Here is a 21,772-nt window from a genome sequence, read left to right as displayed (position 1 = left end):
ATGGGGGTTATATTTCCCTTTTTCCAGTTGTCAGGAACTTCACCTGACTGCCGTGGTTTTTCAAATATGATGGACAGTGGCTTAGCAACTTCATTTGCCAGCTCCTTCAGGACCCGTGGATAAACATAAACTGCAGATAGCTTCTCCTTCTTAAGTCTGTTTTCCCTTTTGTTTATTTTTAAGTGCTCTGGAGGTCCAAAGATTTTGATTGAAAAAGGATAAAAATCAAATCCCACAATTTACCTCACCTAAAAATCTATGTTTGTATATCCTTAAGAAAACATCCTTCTTTTCATCAGTCTCCAAATACTATACTTTACCAGCATGCGGAAATCTTTCCTCTCCTCCAGTTTTGTTTTTTTTAAAAACAGTACCTGAAACTAGCACAATGTTCCAGGTGAGAGTGGATTATCTCACTGGGTCATAAAGTATACTCCCCATGACGGCAGAAACAAAGCAGTTCTTTAAAAAATGCTGCCAAGTCCATTTCCTACCTAGCTGATGAACAGAACACTCTGTTTTTTAGATCTTGCCATTGAATGCTGGCAGGTTTTTCCACAAGTAACACAGGAAAATACAAGGGTTTAATTTGCAAATGGTGAAGTTATAACCTAGTAAAATGCATTAAAAGTTCCAAATTACTAGCAGACAAGGTCACACTAAACTTTCTCAGTAAAAGCATTTCCCCAGATTTTCTGACCTGTTTAAGATAAAAATTAGGGAAGGGGTGGGGTGGGGCAAGAGAAGGTATCAGCAGTGCTTATGCAGTTCCCATCCAACGGAGCAGACTCTTGGCTAAATCCAGAAGCAAGCTGAGCAGACTGCAGGTGATCCATTCTTCTGTCACTACCAAGTGCCACTGTAATCAGTCAGAATCACTACAGGGACATGAGACAGAGGAAAGCAGAAGAAATCAGACGTACTTTATGCTTTTTGGTAAAAAAAAAAAAAAACAACCAAAGAAAAGTATGTTTTAAGACACCATATTGAAATAGGGTGTCCTTTAGAAAATTCTTAAATAAGGTCCAATATCTAACTGATACAAAGTAATGCCAAGGGCAGTCTTAAATTTCAAAAAATAGCTGATGATTTGGCATCCTCATTTGGAAGTCAGCTTTCATTAGCTCATAGAGAATCAACAAGTAGTTCTTTTTAAGAGGAAAAAATACAGAAAAAGATTGTCTTTGTTTTTTTCCTCCCCATAATCAGGACATCAAAAGAAACACACAATTAGGTAATCAGAATCAGTGGTTTCTTCTGGAATAACAGTTCTCTCCCATATTTTACCAGGTGGCAGATTAATTCTGTGATTTGACCTTTACATCAAGCCCAGTCACAGTCAGTGTCTAATGATTAGAGTTTTCCATCCAGTTGACCACCATCATTATCACTGTTTGAGTATTTGCATTTTCTGTATGTCAATAAATGTCAAAGAATACTAAACAAGTCACCATGCACTAAACTGTAAAAATACCTTCCTGCAGAGATGTAGTATTTTTGTTCTTCTACTGTGAAACCACCGTAACTTTCAACGCAACAGGTATGAGTTATGGAAGTCTAACCTAAGGGTGGAAAGTCATGGTCTTTGCCTCCCAAATGACTCTAACATTTATATAACAAAGACTCTCAATACACATTTTATAGGAACTGTACTGTAACCTGAGTGGGCATGTGTGAGCATTGGTGCATTTACATACCCTTATATGCCCACACATGCAACTCTTTTGTCATTATTAATGCCAGTTATTCAGCAAATTGTTCAAAGCAGTTGCTGGACTGAGCTTGCCACTTTGGAGAATAGATCATGTAACCCAGGAAATATAAGGCAAACTTTACATCCCAGCTGAAGAATCTACCAAGTCTGGGAACTGTCACATTCAGGAGCACTTCATCAGCATAGGTAAGTAGACCTTAAAAACATATAGCAGGTTTCCTTCCCTCAACCAACCTGACAGCTGTAGCTACTGCAGCACTGTGCTGAAGGTGCTTCATTAATTCCAGTCAGGGCATGTGGGACCAGTTGTGCTTGACTAGCCAAAAAGAACCAGCATCTGGGACAATCAGGTTCTACCAGATGAAATCAGAGCAACAGTTAAGCTTACAAAGAAAGTTTTGGCTGCGATTCAAGTTTCACTGTTATTTACTTAGTAAAGAGACACTATACACAGGGTTATTTGGCCTACATGGTTTGACTGGAAAGGGAAAAACACCACATTTTAGTTATAAGGGCTGTATCATTCTGTTCGAAAAGTAAAAAAATTGAGAAAGTGAAAAGGGAATAAAATTGCTGTATGTATTTGAAAAACAAAACAGCCATGGTCTCCTTACTTACCAAACTTTTGCAAAGATCACACAAATACTGAATTTGCTTATCATTTAACATAACACTACACAAACTTTAAAGCCACCTATAAAGGAAAGCAGAAACTACCTATAAACCGTCACAACATCCTTAAGAGCCAGAATATTGAACTAAATAATACCAAAAAAATCTTATGTAAGAAGGAATCTTCTTGTGGTCACAGTAACCACCCCCTCCCCATCCCTGCCAATACTGCCAAGCAATCATGACAAGTTATGAGCCAGCATTAAGAACCCATTGTGAAAGCAGAGGTTCTAGCAGAAGAAAGCTGCTCAAGTGGAAAACTGATTGGAGGGGAATGAGAAGAAGGAGGAAAGGAAATAAAGCAGCATATCATATCACAGAAATTAAGAGACAAACTGGTTTCTGTTTACCACCACATTTAGAGATGCAAAAAAAAAGAGTATTTTGAACACTGGAGAGCATAAATATTAGTTGTTATCATTATAGCTTGGCAAACACATGTTCATCCAATAATATTTTATGCAGCTAAAATAGATTTCAGCCATTTTGAGATAATGCCCAGTAGGATAGGTATTATGTCCTCTAATTAGAAAGCTGCTTTGTTGCAGCACTGAAATAGGAACCATTTGCAAAAAAATAAAATAAAAAAAAAAATCAACTAACACTGCTTTATCTTGTCCTATGAAAGAAACACATTTCGCCTGAAAACAGAATTTCTCTTTTTGAGAAGCAGCACCTAACATGAGAAAATGGGATAAGCTTTGACATTAATGGCTAATGAACACAAATGGAAGCAAAACACTTCCACAAGCATACACTTGTCTATTCATTTCAAGGCCACAGAGCACAATAGGCGGAAATGAGCTTTAGAAAATACAACAAAAAGCAGATGAACATTCTACCATTATGTAAATATAAAGTACTTCTGTTGAGATGAAGCAGAAAGCTTGCACTGATGACTGGGAGAGTGAAGGTTTCTCCCTTACCCTTTACACAGCCATCTACTATTAAACCTATTAAACAATCACTGTGACAGGTAGCACACCCAGGACTCATGGACATCTTGAATCCAACAGGGCAAGTGTGATAACAACTTTTAGGGGCAAAGCATCTGCCAACTTCCCACACTGCCACTGCCACTTCCTTTTTGGAATATCCCCTTCTCAACAAGGCCTGCACAAGATCTCAATGACACCTGTAGGTATTAAGGTGCTTAATACCTACTAAAGGTATCAAAAGAGAAGAATAATAATGTACGTTTTGCTTTGAAAAAAACAAATCCACTTTGTTTTCAATAAACAAATATGCAATATATTCAGCATGGAAAATAAAGATATTGGAAGTTTTTATCCAAGCATGTCAACAAAGACAAAACAAGCTTGTATTCCACTGTTCATTTTCCAAGTATATTACTTATAAAGTGGGTTTCTTTAAGACATACTAAATATTAGTCACCCAGATTCATTGTGTTAGCCATCCAAAAAAAAAAAGTAAAAACTACAGTATTTATAACTGTGCATCCTGACAGTACTTCTTTCAATATTCTGCACTGGCAAATAATTAAAAAAACAAGCCAAAAGAAACTGAGTAGTTCTTAATTCAAATTTTCCAATGGAATATTTATTTGGGGAGTTTTTAGAGTGATCCTTTAGATATAGCCTTCAAGATCACCATAACCATTACCTTCCTTAGCCCACATTTTCAACGATGTAGAGTTGATAAGCAAACACCTCAAAGCTTGAAAATGACAAAGAAGGCGCTACTAAAGCACCATATATGCATAAGGAATGACAGAAGATATAGCAGGGACTGAAAAATCACTCTGTGAAAACTTCTTGAAGTTTACTCCTGTCTGTGTTAAAAAAAAAGAAAGCCATAATGTTTGAATTGGGTTAAGTAATGCATCTATAAAACTTCTATTTCCAGCTTAGAAATTAAGAGCATTTGAAAAGCAAGCCATTAATAGTCTCCAGTTGTTTTTTGTGGTTTCAGAAGCAGCAAAGACATACTACACTAGCTTCTATAAGATGTTCTTTCAAAATTCAGAAATAGAGCATTTGAAAAGAAACCTTTTATCTCTTCAGACAGCTTCCAGAACCTGGAAAACATGTACATAGAAAGGATATAACTGAAAACTTATTGCTATGAAGAAACAACATAAAACAAAGCAAGACAAAGCAAAACAAAATAAAATTTAAACAGCCTCTCCTTTGCCCTGGACAGTTCATCTGCAGCAATGTAGGAAAACCAATCCCTTTGACAACAGCTCTTTTCTCCTGCCTAGTAAGGTAAAGATAGGAAAAGAAATCTGCTTTTTAAAATGATTCATGCTAATAGGAAAACAATTTCTTAAGACTGTAAGGCACAGGAGCAGGGGTAGAATACCTTGGTACACCAGCATGTGCATGATACACGAAAGCTGTGTTTAGCATGCAAAACCTGCACTTTTTGCAGGTGCCCAGGCAAAGCCAAGTCATTTGAAGTCAGCAGAACAGGATTCAAAGGCAGGAGAATGTGGAGACAGGGAAGCCAGAGGAGCCAGGAAGAACTTGAGAAACTTCAGAGGGGCTGAGGCAGTTTATTCCCACTCCAATGGATCTTTTCCAGGATAACCCCTTCTCCCCAGATTTGCTTGGCTGTGGGGTTCTAACATAGCCTCCCCCCCACTTCTCAGTTCCCAGACTGGAATTCTCTAACCACAGCTTTGCACCACCAAATGTGATGCAATGTATATGAGCTGCTCAGATGCCAGAAGTCCCACTTTCCTTCCTCCCCTTCCACTTTGCTGCCCAAGACAAAATGTTTCGATTGCTTCTGCCAGGCCTGTTTAGATATCTGTATCAGCAAAAAAAAGAAACATAACAAAACCAGTTTTATAGTGGTTTTAGTCCCTGAAGTAACTCACCATGGTACATAAAGACCCACAGAGAACAAGCTGAAGGGAAAAAGACAGAAGAAAGCAGAAATCAGACCCCATAGTCTCATGAGGCCTCCAGCCATCAGCAGTTACATGAGGCTGACCATAGTACAGCAGTGTCAAATTCGAGTGCTTCAGAGTGCCATGGCCCATTCCTAATTCGTTCACATATCGATAGGAAAAAAAAAAATAAAAAAAAAAATTCTCTCTGGTTTGGGGGGTATTTTTATGACATCCTAAAATATAAGTATGCTCACAAATTACTGTAGATTTTGAAGCTATTTGCATTGGGGGGGGGGGGGGGGAAACAGGGCTCACCAATCACCAAGTGCAAGGGTGGGCTTCACTCTGAAAAAAACACCATAGTGATTACAGTGTTTCTCAAGCAACAGATAGGGAAAAAAGGACCACCTTACTTCTGGTGTTGAGCTTGGGCAAGCTCAGCCCAGAAACCTCTTGGAGAAAGAAAGTTTCAATAAGAAACTCAAGACCTTAAAGAAAAAAAGATAGTTTTTCTATTGCAATGCTGGAGTGATTTCTTCCCTTTTTAAAAAGAAATTATTTTTCAAGTTACGGCACATCCAACCAATTAATTCAACCAGCTGTATGAAGCAAATAAACTCCTACCCAGGCAACAAAGCTAGTTCATCTTCACATAAAGATCAGCTAATCTTGAACAATTACTTCAATTCACTCAAAGTAAACAAGCTCTCATTCAATACAACATTCATTAACTTTCTTTCTTCAGTTTCTTCTCTCTTCCTACCTCTGCCACCCTTCCCCAGTTACGCTGCAGCCCCTATTCACCCTGTCCTCACAGCAGAATACTCAAGTACAGATCGTTCCCTGTGCCCAGTTCTTCTCTGTCCCTCTTCTGTATGCCCTGGCAGAAGAGAATGCAGCCCTTGTAAAACATGACAGGTAACCTACAATACATAATGCAAAGTAAAAACCCAGGCAGGCAGCCAACTTCATAAGAAAGCTATATCCCTTTCTCCCTGGAAAAAAATAAATTTTTCTTCAAACATAAAAATTAACATTTTGGTTATCAACACCTGAGGTTTCAACAAGTAAAAGATAAAGAAAAGCAGATGCCTTGAAATAAAAATTTTTCAGATGATCCACAACCTACTGGCAGTAAAAAAAAAGACGATTTTTTATCATTTCTACCTGAACACATGAATCACATTTTGACTTGATTAGTCACATCGTGCAGTCAGAACAAGTGACACTTGTCTTTTCTGCGCTGAAGTTGTGCAACTTGTTATGTATTGCAGTTAAATAAACAACCTACTTCTTTCTAGAGTAGGAAAGGCCTTAAAGCTAGTGCTAGAGTAACTTTCCATTTTCTGTGGGATAAAGACCTAACATCATAAGCAAAGAAAAACTTCAACTTTAGCATCATTGGGGTAGACTGTTTTGTGCAACTGCATCTCCTCTCTCTGATGCTCCTTTTATTGGTGCTTCAAGAAATCAGGCTTGTGATAGCTGCTTTAAAAGCAAGCCAAAATCAGTGACATTGTTGAGGGATTCAGTTTCTTGATATGAAGCATCCTAGCGCTACGAATCTTCTTAGATAGTAACTATTTCTCCAGTTCTCTACTGCTCTATTTCAGTCAAATACTCCACACAAGTGGAATACATGCAGCCCGGACTTGTAACACAGGTCTAGCTTTTTCTACATGGCTGATGCAACTGTTAGTGCTTCTGGTAGCATTTACTGCCATATAATGATGGGCATTTTGCTCTCTAAACATATGAGTACTGCCAAATCAAGAGTAATAAAACCACAAATTCAAGATTAAAAACAAACAGTGAAACTGCAAAATCTATAGGCAAGGTAAGCAAAAACTTATAGGCTGCATAATGCCAGAAGAGTATTTTATACACACAAGAAAGGCTGACAGTTCAACTGAACGACAAAAACTAAGTCATGCAAAAACCTCTGGAAAATCTTCATCCTAAATAGGATACAATCAGTACTACAAAATGTTACAAATACTAATCTGACATTTTCTTCCTAAATGAGGTTATTTTCAAGTTATGTCTTCTCTACCGCATTCCCCCAAAAACAAACAAAAAAGAACACGTACAGAAATAAATTCTGAAGAACAGAAGGGATGCTTTATTCACCTTTTTGATTATTAATGTAGATCACTAAAGTAATTTTCATCAATCCACACATACACACTTTCTGTATCTCTAAAAAAAAAGTCGTAATACATTCCAATATCCCAAGTCTCTTTCCCTTAGAACTTCAAAAGTCTCAAGCAGAATCCAAAGATGCACTTTAACAAGAACCAGATCACAAAAGGATTCATTCCCAACACTTGAGTTCAGCATACAGATGTTCCTTCTTTGTCTTCACCACCTTCCTTTTATTCTTCATGCAAACCTTCTTACGAATGGTTCTCAAAATCTTGCAAGATACCCATCTGCTCTCTAGAACCTTATCTCCACAAATTCCCATTGCTAAAACTGATACCCAGCAATTCCCCTTACTAGGTTTATAATAATTAAAATGAAAACGCTTGCATTCAGTCCCCACTGACAATTCCAAGTGTTTCATCTAAAGCTATTTGCTGGGATTAAGTTCATTCTCATCATGGTAGCCAGTATGGGGCTGTGTTTGGATTTAGGCTGGAAACACTGTGTTGATAACACAGGGATGTTTCAGCTTTTTGCTGAGTAGTGTTTACTCAGGGTCAAGGCCTCACCCCACCCCACCAGCAAGGAGGCTGTGGGTGCACGAGGAGCTGGGAGGGGGCACAACCGGAACAGCTGATGCCAACTGACCAGGGGGATATTCCACTTCATATGGCATCATGGTCAGCATATAAAGGTGGGCCTGGAGGCTGTTCCTCAGCAACTGGCTAGGCATCGGTCAGTCATGGTAAGCATCACTTACCTTTCTTGGGTGTTATTTCTCTCTGTTACTCTTTCCTTTTCATTACAAATTGTTACTATTATTATTGCTATTATTCTTTTATTTCAATTACTAAACTGCTCTTAACACACAAACTTCCTCACTTTTATGCTTCCAATTCTCTTTCCCCCATCCTGCTAGGGAGTGAGTGAGCAAGAGGCTGTGTGGTGCTTAGCTGCTGGCTAGGGTTAAACCACAACAAGCTATTAACACTTAAACCAGTTGTGAAAACACCCAAGTCAATCATGGTTTTCCTTAACATCAAAGGAAGTTATTTTTGCCCAAGCAATAAATCTCACAAAGGACTTCAAATATACTAATCAGCTTTTTATCACATCCTTTTCCTTTTTTAAATCATCGGTGAAAATTATTTAATAGGATGCAGCCTGGCATTACCCACTACCAAATTCATTCTACTTCTTCAGGGTGTTCTTAGTCATTCAAAGCATCTTTAAGTTCTTTGTTGGTCATTAAAACCAATGAAAATAATTTCTATAAAACCAGAAATTTAAAATACTGAAAATAAATTCCTGGTTCTACAGTTTTTATAGACTCTGCAATACAGGAATACCAGTAGAGACTTCCACAACACAAGGTCCTCATTTAGGTCAGAAAAGAGTCCTGGAGTACTTCACATTTCTAGTTCCAATGTACTTTCACATCTTTAGATTTTAAGTAGTGTTGAATTTCCTAGTATTTCAACATGCAATTAATTGCTGAAATTTATACTATTGGCATTGTTATCTGTCTCATTTCTAGACAATTGAATAATTATCAGAAACTTGGTCTCACAGATTCTTTTAAAAGTCTTCAAACATGCCATCAGTAAACGTACAACCTTTTGAGTTCACACGTTTCTTCAAGATACTTCAGAATACTTTAATCACAATAACTCATGAATATAAAAAGCAGCTTTAAGTGTAATTTCGTATTATCAGAAGTCCCTTCCTGTTCAAGGCATGTCCTTACGATATTTAAACAGATGCCTTATCAGCACTAAAAGTTTCCATAACATAGTAGACCTAAATAGGTTATGTGCAAACATTCTTGAAAATGGATAATTCTTGTACCTGGATGGTCTCATCTGGTTTAGTAGAGCTTTAACAGAGATACTTGTACATGACACAGTATGTAGGACTGGAAACTAGAATTACTTTTCCCTTCTTCACATTTGATTTTTTGCATTATTTGTCTTCAACTGTTACAGATCCTTCCCAGATGATGGTTCATTTTACAGGAGATGGTAGCTTTTAGGTGACTTTACTCAGTTCTTCATCACATCAGACAGCTACTAAGTTCTCATAGTAACATAACTACTTGAAAAAGTGGTCAAGAGCAGTAAAATACCCCTTATCTGTCACACTACCAGCAGAGCTAAGAGCACTATCCATTCATTATTTCAGGTTACAGTTTCTATTTTCTATGAACAGCTTGGTCCACTTTCATAATGGCCTAGAATGTTGTAAAATACGGGAACAAACCCTTATTTTGTATTACTGTTATGGTTAAGGATTTTTTTCAATTTAACTGAAATTTTGTACATGAATCTTCAGACTGAAAAGATAAGCAGGCTTCTTAAAAAAAAAACATAACCAACCAACAAAACAAAACAAAAGACCAAAAAAAACCCAAAAACAAAAACAAGCCAAACAAGAAAAAAAAAATAAACACCTCAGGCTCTTCCTGGTACCCACAAATACAGAAGAAAGAAAAAAATCCCACCTTTTCTATCTATTGTCTCAAACCATATGAGAATTTTAACAGATTGACTTAAATGTGAACAGACAAGAACACTGATGCAAGCTGCGATTAAAAAAGAAACTACACCAAGATTCTTGATACAACCATGTCACTAGGGATTTGACATCACAGACAGAAAACAAAAGCAAGTCAAAGACCAATCCTTCTAGAAATGAAACTATTATACTGAACCTGCATGTGTTATGATTGCTCTTAAATCAGAGCACCCATTCTTAAAGTCTGCATTCCATCTTTGGAATTAATACAAAAGGGAGAAAGAAAAGCATTAATTGTGGAATCCTTTTTCATATTTCTCAAAAATTTCCAGAGACAAGGTTATTTCTGGTTACATCTTTCAAGCACTGTATCACTAGGCAGACAGTATTTAAAGAACATACATATTTAGCAGAGTTGCATCATCATTCACTGGCCACTTGACAAGTTTAGAACAGTTCATAATATAAGGAATCATTTTAATAAATCTCTAAACTGCTGTGTTATGACATACAACATTACTAACATTACAGACGTTAAAGCACGTGTCTATTGTGCTACGTGCCAGCTAACAAAACAGACAAATAATAAAAGGTACAGCTCTTATATTAATGTGAATAGACAGATATTTCACTAAATGTAATGCAGTCCTCAAGAAAAAAAAAAGTGAATTTATTTCATGGTTACTTGACTTATCATCCAGTGTAATAAAAACCTTTTTAGAATTAAATTACCTCCTTTAGGCATAAAAAAGGATAATCATAGGCTTTCTTACTGACACAGTCTTTTGTAAATACTGAAAATGTCTTACCAACTATGATATTGTCATTTCAAACGGTACTCATAAAAATTGTTCTAAAAGTCATATGTAAAATAGCATCAGTAACTCAAACATATTTTTATTTGTCTCTGCATTAGGGTGGCTTCTTAAACATCACAGTAAAAGTAAAACATGACAAGGAAAATCACAGGGAAAGAAGGATGCTATGCTGATAAACTAAAGAGGGATAAGCATCCCAAAATCTTCTCAAACTCCTAAAAAAAAAAAAAATCAAACAGACTGACTGACTAATCTCAGAACCTTAAATCTGGAAATGTGCATCTGCTTGGCCACATAAAAATAACTAAACCATGGAGCCAAGCAACCTTATTCCCTGCAAAAAGCAGAACCAAATATTCAAAATCTACAAACACAGCTTCTGATTTGTTAGATTTGAAGACAGATCTGGGAGAGAACCTTTCACATCAGTCTGGCAGGACATGTAAAGAGCATCTGAAAAGAACAAAATGAGTACAGGGCTACAAAGGCTGAAAAACACAAGAAGACTTCAAGATTTGGAGTCTGTTTAGACATGGTTCGCTTTAATAAGCGGTGAGAACCCAAAAGCCCAAATGTTTCTGCAGGTATCAAGTCAATCTACCCAATTAGAGATGCCCAGCTATGGAAAGATAAGAGGTGAAAATGGAAGATTTATCCAATCCAATGAAAAAGAACTTTGTAAGAGGTTCCTCCTCAGTGAGAAACTCAGCCTCAGGTTTAGAATAATCACAGGAAAAAAAAATAAAATATTTTAATGCTGTCTGAATAGAAGAGCTTGCAGGATTATGGGATTGTTCTGTTGTTGTTTTAAAGCTGATTCCAAAAGGTACAGATATGGCTATTCACATCCAGTTTTCAAAGGAATACATTTGAACAACAGTAATGATGGCAATGCAAAACACAAGCAGAAAAGTAAAGGTATGATCCAGGTATGATAAATTTACCTACCACATCCACAAGTTAGCATCATTGTCAAGGACAGGTCCAAGTCTTGCTGGTATGCTTCTGTTTGTTATACAGGGATATTGTTTATTAACTGTAATGAGGCAGCGCAGATTTCCACTTTCCAACCCCATACTGCAGCCCTGTTTCTGGGTAGTATTCCTTTCTGGTGACAAATGGTTTGCATGAGCTCAGAACTTCTCCTACAAAGTTAACTGTGTGACAGAGATGTCCAACCTACCCTTACCAGTATTGTCACAGTTCACAGACTGATGGCCACTCATGTGGACAGTCATGTTATTTTCTATCTAACATTATTTAGCACAGTTACAGGAGCTGTGCATCCCAACTCTGAAGGGTCACTACCCCACACAGTCACATTCAGGTGCTATCTAGACAAAGCATCTTTCCATATTAAAGTTTTATATCCTGCTATGAAAGCTTTGAAATAGGACTGACATCTACAGACATCATGAGAACAGTCATTCCCAATAAACCGATTTTTCTAAAAATATATTCTATGAATACAGGCTTAAACTCTTGCTAACCGCCATTCTTTATTCTGACCCACTCTTTCATAGTTCATCTGTCCAGTGCAGCCTAGAAACTTGGCACTGTGCCCTTTACACAGATTTACCTTGATTTGAAAACATTTCATATCCAGCACTTTCTCCACTCTCAATACCTATGCTCATATCACCACTTCATACCTGTGCTCATTCTACTTTTTTCTCCAAGCAGCTGCTAAAAGCAGTTAAGAAAGAATATCAGGCAAGAGAGACTTCTGATCCAACCTAATCTGGCAGGTTTCATGTGCACGTTATCTATTGTACTAATCCTCCCTTCCAAATTACAGACACTACCATGCCACACATGTTTATGCAGCCCACACTACAGAAATATTTACCTGCCTTTTACAGCTTCACATCGGAATACTGATCAGTTAAGCATGGCTTGTCAATCTTTCCTATACTTGGAAAGTCACTACAAGAAAAGGGTTGTTTGTTGTTTTTCCCTTCTCCAGAGAATGAGGCCACAATATTTATGCCAAAAAAATTATACTAGACCATTACTAGGTTGGTGAATTTCCAAAACAGGGTTGGGACAGCGGCTACACCAGTGAAAGTGCGACCAGTATTACTATACAATATTTTCAGTGTCAGATGGGTATCTCCAATCTTTAGCAATCAACAGAACCCTTACCATGAAGCATCTATATCTGATGCATAGTGACCTACAAAGGCAAAGAAAGAAAAAGATTACCAGAGGTCACATCTGTCATAAAACTAGTCTAGTGTTTTCTCTCATTTCTGCACACATCCCATTTCCAGATTATGCCCACATTCCCCAGTCACCCAGCAACTGTGGAAAACTGCTGAAGCTGCTGCGTGAGTCTCTGAAAGACCCTACACACACAGGTATCTCATGAAAAAGCGGCACAGATAATTAAAACATAATGTTTTATATATGCTATGTAGAATTTTATATCCAGTATCCACCTTCTAAAAGTTTATACCCCATCTTAAGTTTATCCTAGATAAAAGCTCTTATACATTAATGGATTTAAATTCTCACCATATCAGTTAAAATGATACAGTGACTTTAAGAAGTATCCTTTTAAGCAGCCATGCATAACAGAGTTTATCTGTGCCACTGCCTGCAGAATCAAGGCTGCAGACTACAAATGGAATAGCAACTTGCAACCTAAAACAAGATCTGAATGCACAACAAAGTAAAATCAGGAGAAAAAAAAAAAAAAAAAAGAAAAACATAAAGTCATAAAAAGTTCAGCACCAGCCAAGTCCAAAACACTTTTCTGTAGATAATGTGCCTGTGAGATCACACTCCCACTTAAATACTGCTTACTACCTCACTGCTTTCTTTCAGGAAGTTCTTTCTAACAGCAGAGAAGGAAACGGCATTTTCAGGCAAACTAGTTTTCAACCCAAACACAGAGTGATTAAAAATGGGGTATACATTGGAACCTGCCTGCTCCATGAAGCTCTCATAAAATTGGAAGAGATACCTGTCTGTTACCAAGGAAACAGCAAGTAAAGTCCTGTGTAAACTATTAGGTCTTTTAACCAAAAAATTAGGAACAAAAAGAGGGCTCAGTACAGAAATTATTTACTGCCATCTACAAGACAAACTCAGTCCCTAAGTACTTCTCATCTTTTAATCAAGTGAAGTCAGATACAAGCTGTGAAACTTGGGATTTCAGAAAGAACTTCCTGGTTCTTCTGGTGAAATACTATGACCTGTCTTTAGTTAAATAGAAATCTCATCATTAGCAGTAGCGGTGTCTTCAAGTATGCAGAAAGCTACAGAATTCATACACACTAACAAAGGCCAAAACTTACAACATATACCTATGTGTAAAAACTGACATGTACCTTACATAGTAAGATTTCTAAGCAGCACATCCCTTTCTCTACCTTTGATTCTAGCTCAAACGAGACACAAAGATCTGGGACCTTTACCTAAGACAGTTCCCAAACAAACAGAAGAAGCCAAGTAATTCAGTTACCTGGAAATAAATATCATTCTAGATTACCTATTCCTTATCTGTATGAGTGTATTTTCCTTCTTGTCAAAGTTTCCCCTGTACTTACTGCCGCTGCAGCTCTAGTGGTATCGGCCACTAAGACGACCCAAGGAAAACCAAGCAAGCTGCTAGTGTTGTAGCTGTCACATGGTGTAAAATTGCTGTGAACAGGATGAGACAATGATGTGCTTGAATGATAGCAGCTGTTCTGCACTGGCATCGCCATGAGCAGAGCTGTAATCACAGCCAGGTGCAATGGTAGGAATTTGGGGGGATAAAGGCCACGCCTGCACCTGTGGCGCTCTGTAAGTTCTGTAACAAATGCTGTATTTGTTTTTTAAATATCATCTGTCATTTTGACAAGCTCCATACCTGAGTGCCACTGGAGCAAGCCAGCTTTTGTATTTCCTTAACAAGGCCTCTCTCCCTTTTGTACAGCACCCAATTTCAGACTCATATGTGCTTCATGAACAGAAATGGATATGGTAACTATGGTGTAGGAACCACTGAATCATAAGAATTTGAAACACTCCTAGTTACTGTGATCAAAGCTAAATCCTTTAGGATGATTACCCACACCAGAACCTTGAAAAAAATCCTGAGACTCGAATACTTTTATACTGCACACCTTCGAGATAAAGCACGATTTCCCCGTTACTGAGAAGGGCTTCCTCCGGTCACATTTAACTATGGTGAGCACACCTTAAATGAGGGCTGCTGTGCCTCTTGATCCATCTATGCAGCTTCAGGCCTGGCCACCAGCTCCAAATGCAACAGTCTATGGATAGAGACCTCAACTCCGAGGCCATTAAAAGGAATATTCTTTCGGAAAGCAAAACCAATCCTAATTAACCTCTCATTTACACAACGAGAAGTACATGCCTTACAAGCAGGACATAAGGGACGCCAAACCCACTCGCGCCCCACTGCCCATCACCGCGTGGAACGGCAGAGGGGCACCACTCAGACTGTGGGTACGATTTCACCGTCCGAGGCAGCGCGTACCTCGGGAGGGAAGCGGAGCGGCCGGGCGAGCCCCTTCACCAGCGGCAAGGCGCTGTCAGCCGGTACCCCAGTGCCTCAGAAGTTCGATCCCCCTCCCCAGCAAATGAGTTATCCGCTCCGCACCCGCGGAGGCAACGCGACCACCCCACCTCAAACCACCACCATTCCCCCCCATGCCGCCCCGGTTCCTGCTCCCGTTGCCTCTTTTGCATTCTCAGAACCGCTCCCGTCACCCCTTTACGCCCTTGTTTCAAGGCGGGCACGGCTCTCACCCAGCTGCGGCCGCACCGCGGCAAGAAGCGACTGCCGCGGGACCCGCACGTTTATCCGATTGGAAGGAATAGGGCAAGCAACCACTCGGCTCGGCCCCGGCAGTGCCGGGGCGGCGAGAGCCCGGTGCCCCACCCCGACCCCCAAGCCCCGTTAGCCCAGGAAGTTGAGCGCTGTTCGGTCGCTCCCCACACCGGGCAACCCACCCCCTTTCCACCGGGCAGGGGCAGCGCCCGGAGCCGCGGGACGCCCGCCGGTCGCGGAGCAGCAGCAGCGGCGGCTGCAAACACCTACCCGGAGAGCTTCCCAATCTTCACAAAGCTAAACACATCCATCCATGCAGCCGGCTAGCTCTGCCCGTCACACTCACTCACTCCAGCAGTGGCGACGATAGAAGCAGTTCCATGCCGAGAGAACGTTGCGTCCAGCAGCGGCAACAGCCCTTGCAACGGCAGGAGCCGGCGGAGGCAGAGGCTGCTACCCCCCTCCGGCTGGGAGCTGGGCGTGCAGCATCTCGCAGGAGCAGCACTCATCAGCGCGCAGCCCTCCCCCTCTGCTCCCCCCTCCCTGCCGCCCCTCTCGCTGCCGCCTTGCCCCCTCCCTGGTGTAAGTCAAGGAGCCAGGAGCGCGAAGGAGGCAGCCGGTCAGGAAGGCTGCCCTCCGCCCTGGCCCCGCCGCGCTCCGGGAAGCTGCTGAGCGGGAGGCGGCAGCGGTCCGCCGCCCGCTGCCTCGTTGCAGTATCCCCAGAGAAGGAAGGCGGCGGGGATGGGGGGGCTGAGGAAGGCGGAGGGTGCAGCAGGGAGAGTTTCTCCTCTCACCGCAATGTCTCCCCCTCGTGAGGGGGAGCGGAGGGCGCAGGCGGCGGAGGACCTGGCGAGCGCCGCCCGCTGGATCCAGCCCGCGATCGCCGAGAGCGGGCCGGGGGACAGAAAGGGTCTGGCTGCCCTCCCGCCGTTGCGGGACTCCGCGCTGGGCCTCCGCAGCGGCGGCTGCGGGGGTGGAGTGCAGGGGGTCGGGCATTGAGGGGGTGCCCTCTCCTGGCTTGCCGGGCAGGGAGAGGCACGGCTGGGAGAGGGGACGGGCAGCCCCGGTGTGGGAGACGCGGTTACTCCCCAGCCGGAGAGCAGCACCTTGAGCATTGCAGGAAGTCCGCAGCCCAGGGTCCTCCTCCAAAGCAAAACTGGAGAAAGCAAAGGCCTCTTCGCCCCGCTCCCGGATCAGCGATCGCTCATGGCAGTGCTTCCCTCCCGGGTGGGAAGGGGCCGCTGGCCTTCAGGCCTTGCACTGGGTGCTCACCACTCACCAGCGGTGGACAGCTGATGGGCAGAGCTCGAGTTCACCGCCTGGCGGTGGTACCACCGTGGGACCTCTCTACCTGTGCCAGAAAAAGACTTGGAGGAATGGAGCCCTCGTTGTGATGAAAACATGGTAAGGCTGGTTTGTGGCAACTAATTAAAATCAAGCATTGTTCATATCACATCTTGTAGAAAAATGACACGCCCGGATGTCTTGATGCAAGAACAGTAGAGACATGCTGCCTTATGCTTTTGCCCTGGATTAGGCTTCAAAAAAGACACTGGAGTTTAGCTCTCTGTAAGCTTCTTGTGAGAAAGGTAAGTAAAATTCAAATACATCTTCCCACAAGCTCTACATTGCAATACAATAATTCTCAGCATGGGAATGGCTTTTCTACACTTCAGTGTTTATATTTGTTCCTGAAGACTGGTACACTCTTTACTTCCTGCCTTTACAGAGTTTTGGTCTCTTCTACAGGCTTGCACCTGCATTCTCCCACCAACCAAGTATTTCAGAAGTTACAGTAGAGCCCAACATGCAGGTTCCAGCAGCCAGATGAAAACCGTGCACATTTTTAATATTAAAACTTGTGTTGATAAGAGAACAAAAAGAGCAGACAGTATGAACAGTCACTGTGCATTGGGTTTCAAACTATTCTTTAAAACAATAACAACGGAAAATGATTGATCATCTATTTACACTGGAAGAACATTGAACCACCAACTAAAAAACATTTGCTGGCCTACAATGGAAGTAACCGGTTTGGGCATATTCTGAAATGCCTTATGAAGTATTTTACACTAGTGCATCAAAATACTTGTGTGGTTTTCCCATGTAACTATATTTATTTATTGTTATACTAGGTTTTCATAAAAGGCAGAACCTGTGCCTGTCATTTACACTGCTCTATTGATTGGTAAAAGTTACAAAGATAACACAGTTTCAGCTGGTTATAAACTGATTTATTTATAAAACTGTCATTATTTATTTATAGATGGAGGAGATAGGCCAAGATCCTGCAAAGCTAACTGAAGCTGATGGAATGATATACCATCTATAAATTAAGCACATATGCTCTGTGACAACTGAAGTTCCCGTCTTGAGCACTTCATGCTCCAAGGCTTGTCACATAAAGGTACTTTAAAGTGGGGAGAGGCAGAGAAGTGAAGAAGCTCTGAGGGGTCACTAGAATTTCTGTGGTTTCAGGGTCTTTAGGTGAAAAAGCAAATGGGATCCTATGGTACATTGACTGGGGCATTTCCAATAGAGACAGGTAGAAAAGCAGAAAGCATAAGATCTGATCAGAAGTGCCATACTCAGCTTGTTCAAAAAGTACAGTTGAGAAAAAGGAGAGCAGGTGCAGGAGGATTCTGAAAAAGTGTTAAAGGTAATGGAGAGTTGATCTTATGAGTGGCAATTTGTTCTTGCTAGCAAAACAAAGACTAAGAATTAAAAAAGATTGTTTATAAATACATCAGTATGGTAAACACAGGGTGTACCCAAAATGTTAAGGCTTTATAGAAAGTCATTAAAATTTGAAACAAAGATTAAGTTATCTTCTCTGTTTTTGACATTCCAAACAGGTATATGTAGCATTTCTGTATTCATAGCTACTTTATATTTTTGTTTTCCTAGGCAAAAGCTATTGCAACAGTACATATTTTCCAGAAAGGCTATGAAGATACTGTTGGAATAGCTACATCTTGGAGGTCCATTAACACTAGTATCACAGTAGTCATATTTCCAGATGTGCACACATGAACAGAGTACCTGGACAAGTGAGGTTCTTCCAACTGTGCTGAGTCCTGATATCGTTTTGCAGCTCTGCTATGGGGAGGAGACTGGGGTATGAGACTGAGTGCTTCAGTTCATGGTTCTCGGGGTTTTGGTGTCATAGAAACTGGATATAAAACTGCACCAGGGCCACAGGAGAGGATTAAAATTTGCCTACCAAAGCAGCAAGGTGGTGGGCATTGCTCTATTTCAAGAGTAAATATTGATATATATAGTTAGTATTGGCTTTGAATCTGTCACCTACACTCTAAAATCATATTCTGGTGTTATATTTCCGTTTGCAGGGGCATCAACAATACAGTGTCATGACTGAACTCTTAAATGCACATGCATTTATACCTTTTAGTTACTACAGTGAATTCTGCTCACTAGTTACCAAAAGTTAGGAATCCAACCTCAGCTAGTCATACCCTAAGTCTGTGGTCGACAGGCACTTACCACTCCAAAATATGTCCTCCTAGAAAAAGTGACATAACTTGCCTTCTGCAGGTGCTTTATTTTCTTTATCCATCCCAGTTGAGAGGAAGCCCAGATACCTGCCTGTCACTAGAGAACTGTCTTCCAGATGTCTAAAGCTAAGTGAAATAAAGCCTGTTAGAAGGTGACAAAGGTGCATGTAAATGCTGAATAAGGACAGACAGCCAAGGGCAGGAAAACAACATGTATTTAGTATCTCAGGAACAAATAATAATTGAACATGAAGTTCTTAAACCAGGAATCTGACATCAATTCCTGGCTGAGTTCTTTGCTGGCTGTTTTTTAGAATGGCAATGGTAAATAATAGCTTTTTGAGGATGCTCTGTTACCATGTACTGTTACATTTTGTCCAAAGTAATCCAATTAGGACACTTAGTACTAATGTTTCATGTAATCATAGATATCCTAGTGTAGACTGTGCAACAGTAAAAGCCTTAATTTCATATAGTATGGCAGTTTCATGTGCATTTATGGATAAGGGAGTCTGTCTTGTTTTATAATGTTCCTTGTTCTAAAGGAAATGGCAGATATGGAATGCACGTAGGAATGTTATGCCATCTTAACTTTGAAAACAATTAAGTCACTCTGAGGACTTAATTTTTTGAATACCCTAATTGTTTTGGTCCCAGGGAAACTGCTGTGAAGATGCAATTTAAATATCTTTATGAATGAAGAAACATTTGTTTTTATTCCTGGGTTTTAGGGTCTTTCATTTTTCCTTCTAAGTCACCAAATACTCACTGGAAGAATATGCTTTGGGCTTTCCTGGATACCACACAGTACAAATTTTTACCTGGACCAGTATAATACCTGTTTTGTTACTTACAAGATGAGTAGGATTTGATCCTAGATAATTTAAATGAAGACAGGTAGAACCCTAAACCAAAGATATAATGCGAAACCCGTGGAAATGGCCAAGGTCTAGTTTTCATTTTAATACATTTGGAGGTCTCACAAGTTTTCCTCTCAATATTAGTTTTAAACTCATCTCTATACGCTGGGTTTTTTTAAGGCTAGTCAATTGTTTTTAATGATTTAGGATCTTTAAAAAATACTTCAAAGTCCTTTTTCTCACTTTCAAAATGGTTTTGAATTCATCTCCCAAGAAAACAGCTGAAAGTACCATGATTTTTCTGCAGTGCTTGATGATATTACTCATATGCAAATGGGAACAATGTTTAGAGGAATGTGATAATAGAATCCATTGAGTAATGAGGTGCTAATGCATAACTGGTGATGCAAAGTTTCAAAGGAAGATATTTTGTCATTGTGATCTGGTATTTACTGAATGCTGTTTCTAAAGATAGTTATGCCTAAGTCATGTGGTTACTTCTGTAGTACTCTGGGCTACTTGTATTTTAAACTGTTTTAAACATTTCTTTTTCAGCCTTGAAGCTTCAAAACACACATTTTCTAGAATCCATTTCTTTGGTGCTTACTACCCATATACAAGTCCATATATAAACATTGTAGCCATTATAGATTTACCTATGTCCACATATATAGCATTATCAAGAAATCCCTCTGCTTACCTTGAATCTATACACCAGCTTCTGCACCTCATTTTTTGCACTTTTATCAAATCGTTTTATCAGGCATAATTTTGTTGACCCATGCAGACTGTTAAACACTCAATGTTTTCATTTTTGCTGTATAATTTAGTGGGATAGATATGATATGTCACATACAAATACAAAATTAAATCATAGATGGTTGAAAATTTAAATAGCAGATAAGATTTCTTGCCAGTTAAGAAACAAATAAGTCTAGAGGCCTAAAGGCTTCTGAATTGCATGGAACGAAATAAACAAGGATATTACAACTGACACAATTCTGCTGAAGCCAGACATACATAGTCAAACCTGTACAAGCAAGTTGGTTAAAGACAGTTAACAAAAACTACTGGTTGCTGTAATGAACTGAAAAGTCTTGCAGCATATTAAACCTCAAACATTAAAAAGCATTCAAAAGAATGTTTTCATATGTTGCAGTGCTCAGATGATGTCGAAGTAAGGAATAGGACCTTAGGCAGCATAAAGATAACATTTTCTGCTTCGATGGATAAGACAATACTAACACATTATTTATTTTAAAATAAACTGGTCTTTATAATAAAGGATTCACTTTTCTATAATAGACAGAATCATAGAATCGTAGAATAGTTAGGATTGGAAAGGACCTCAAGATCATCTAGTTCCAACCCCCCTGCATGTATAAAATATTCAAAGCAAAATATGGAAAGAGTGGAATTACCTACAGTGTCCCTTTTAATGGCAAAAGACCCAATGCAATAAAATCTTTAAAACATTTTTATAGGAGCAGCCCTATTCATGGCACCACTTAGTCTAAAATGTAGCTTGAGACAACTGCAAAGTTAAGCATGTGTTTAAGCATTGTTTGAATAAATATGATTTCACAAATCATAAGAAAAGATATAAAGATGAATAAAGAAAATGTGAAATGATAGCATGCAAGTAAGTGTACTTGAAATTTATTTACAGTAAAGAAAAAAAATGAAGAAAAAAATAAAACCTCATCCACTCTTTCTCAAGGCAAATCTGAATTCTGCCATCAAGTGTCTTTACTTTAACTGAAATAGTCTGCAGGTTGAAAATTTAGTGACAAATTTAAAGAAAATTGCCAGGGTATTCATTTTAAAATTAATACAATACAAAGTCCTCAGGACTAATGCTGAAGTCTTCCAACTCTTACCTACTGTG

General features: G+C 39.7%; 1 protein-coding gene across 1 annotated transcript in view; it reads right to left on the bottom strand.

Annotated features, from left to right (window-relative positions):
- FRMPD4 (FERM and PDZ domain containing 4) overlaps window positions 1-8,124 on the bottom strand; it is a 295,170-nt gene extending 287,046 nt beyond the window's left edge. The window contains exon 1 of the mRNA XM_031051118.2: window positions 7,961-8,124. Within this exon, the coding sequence (XP_030906978.2) occupies window positions 7,961-8,124 (164 nt within the window). The remainder of the gene's footprint in view (window positions 1-7,960) is intronic.
- Window positions 8,125-21,772: the final 13,648 nt, after the last annotated feature.

Source organism: Melopsittacus undulatus, chromosome 2, assembly GCF_012275295.1.
Source record: "Melopsittacus undulatus isolate bMelUnd1 chromosome 2, bMelUnd1.mat.Z, whole genome shotgun sequence".
NCBI lineage: Eukaryota > Metazoa > Chordata > Aves > Psittaciformes > Psittaculidae > Melopsittacus > Melopsittacus undulatus.
Note: the sequence above shows the minus strand (reverse complement) of the source record. Positions and strands in the feature narration are given on the sequence as shown.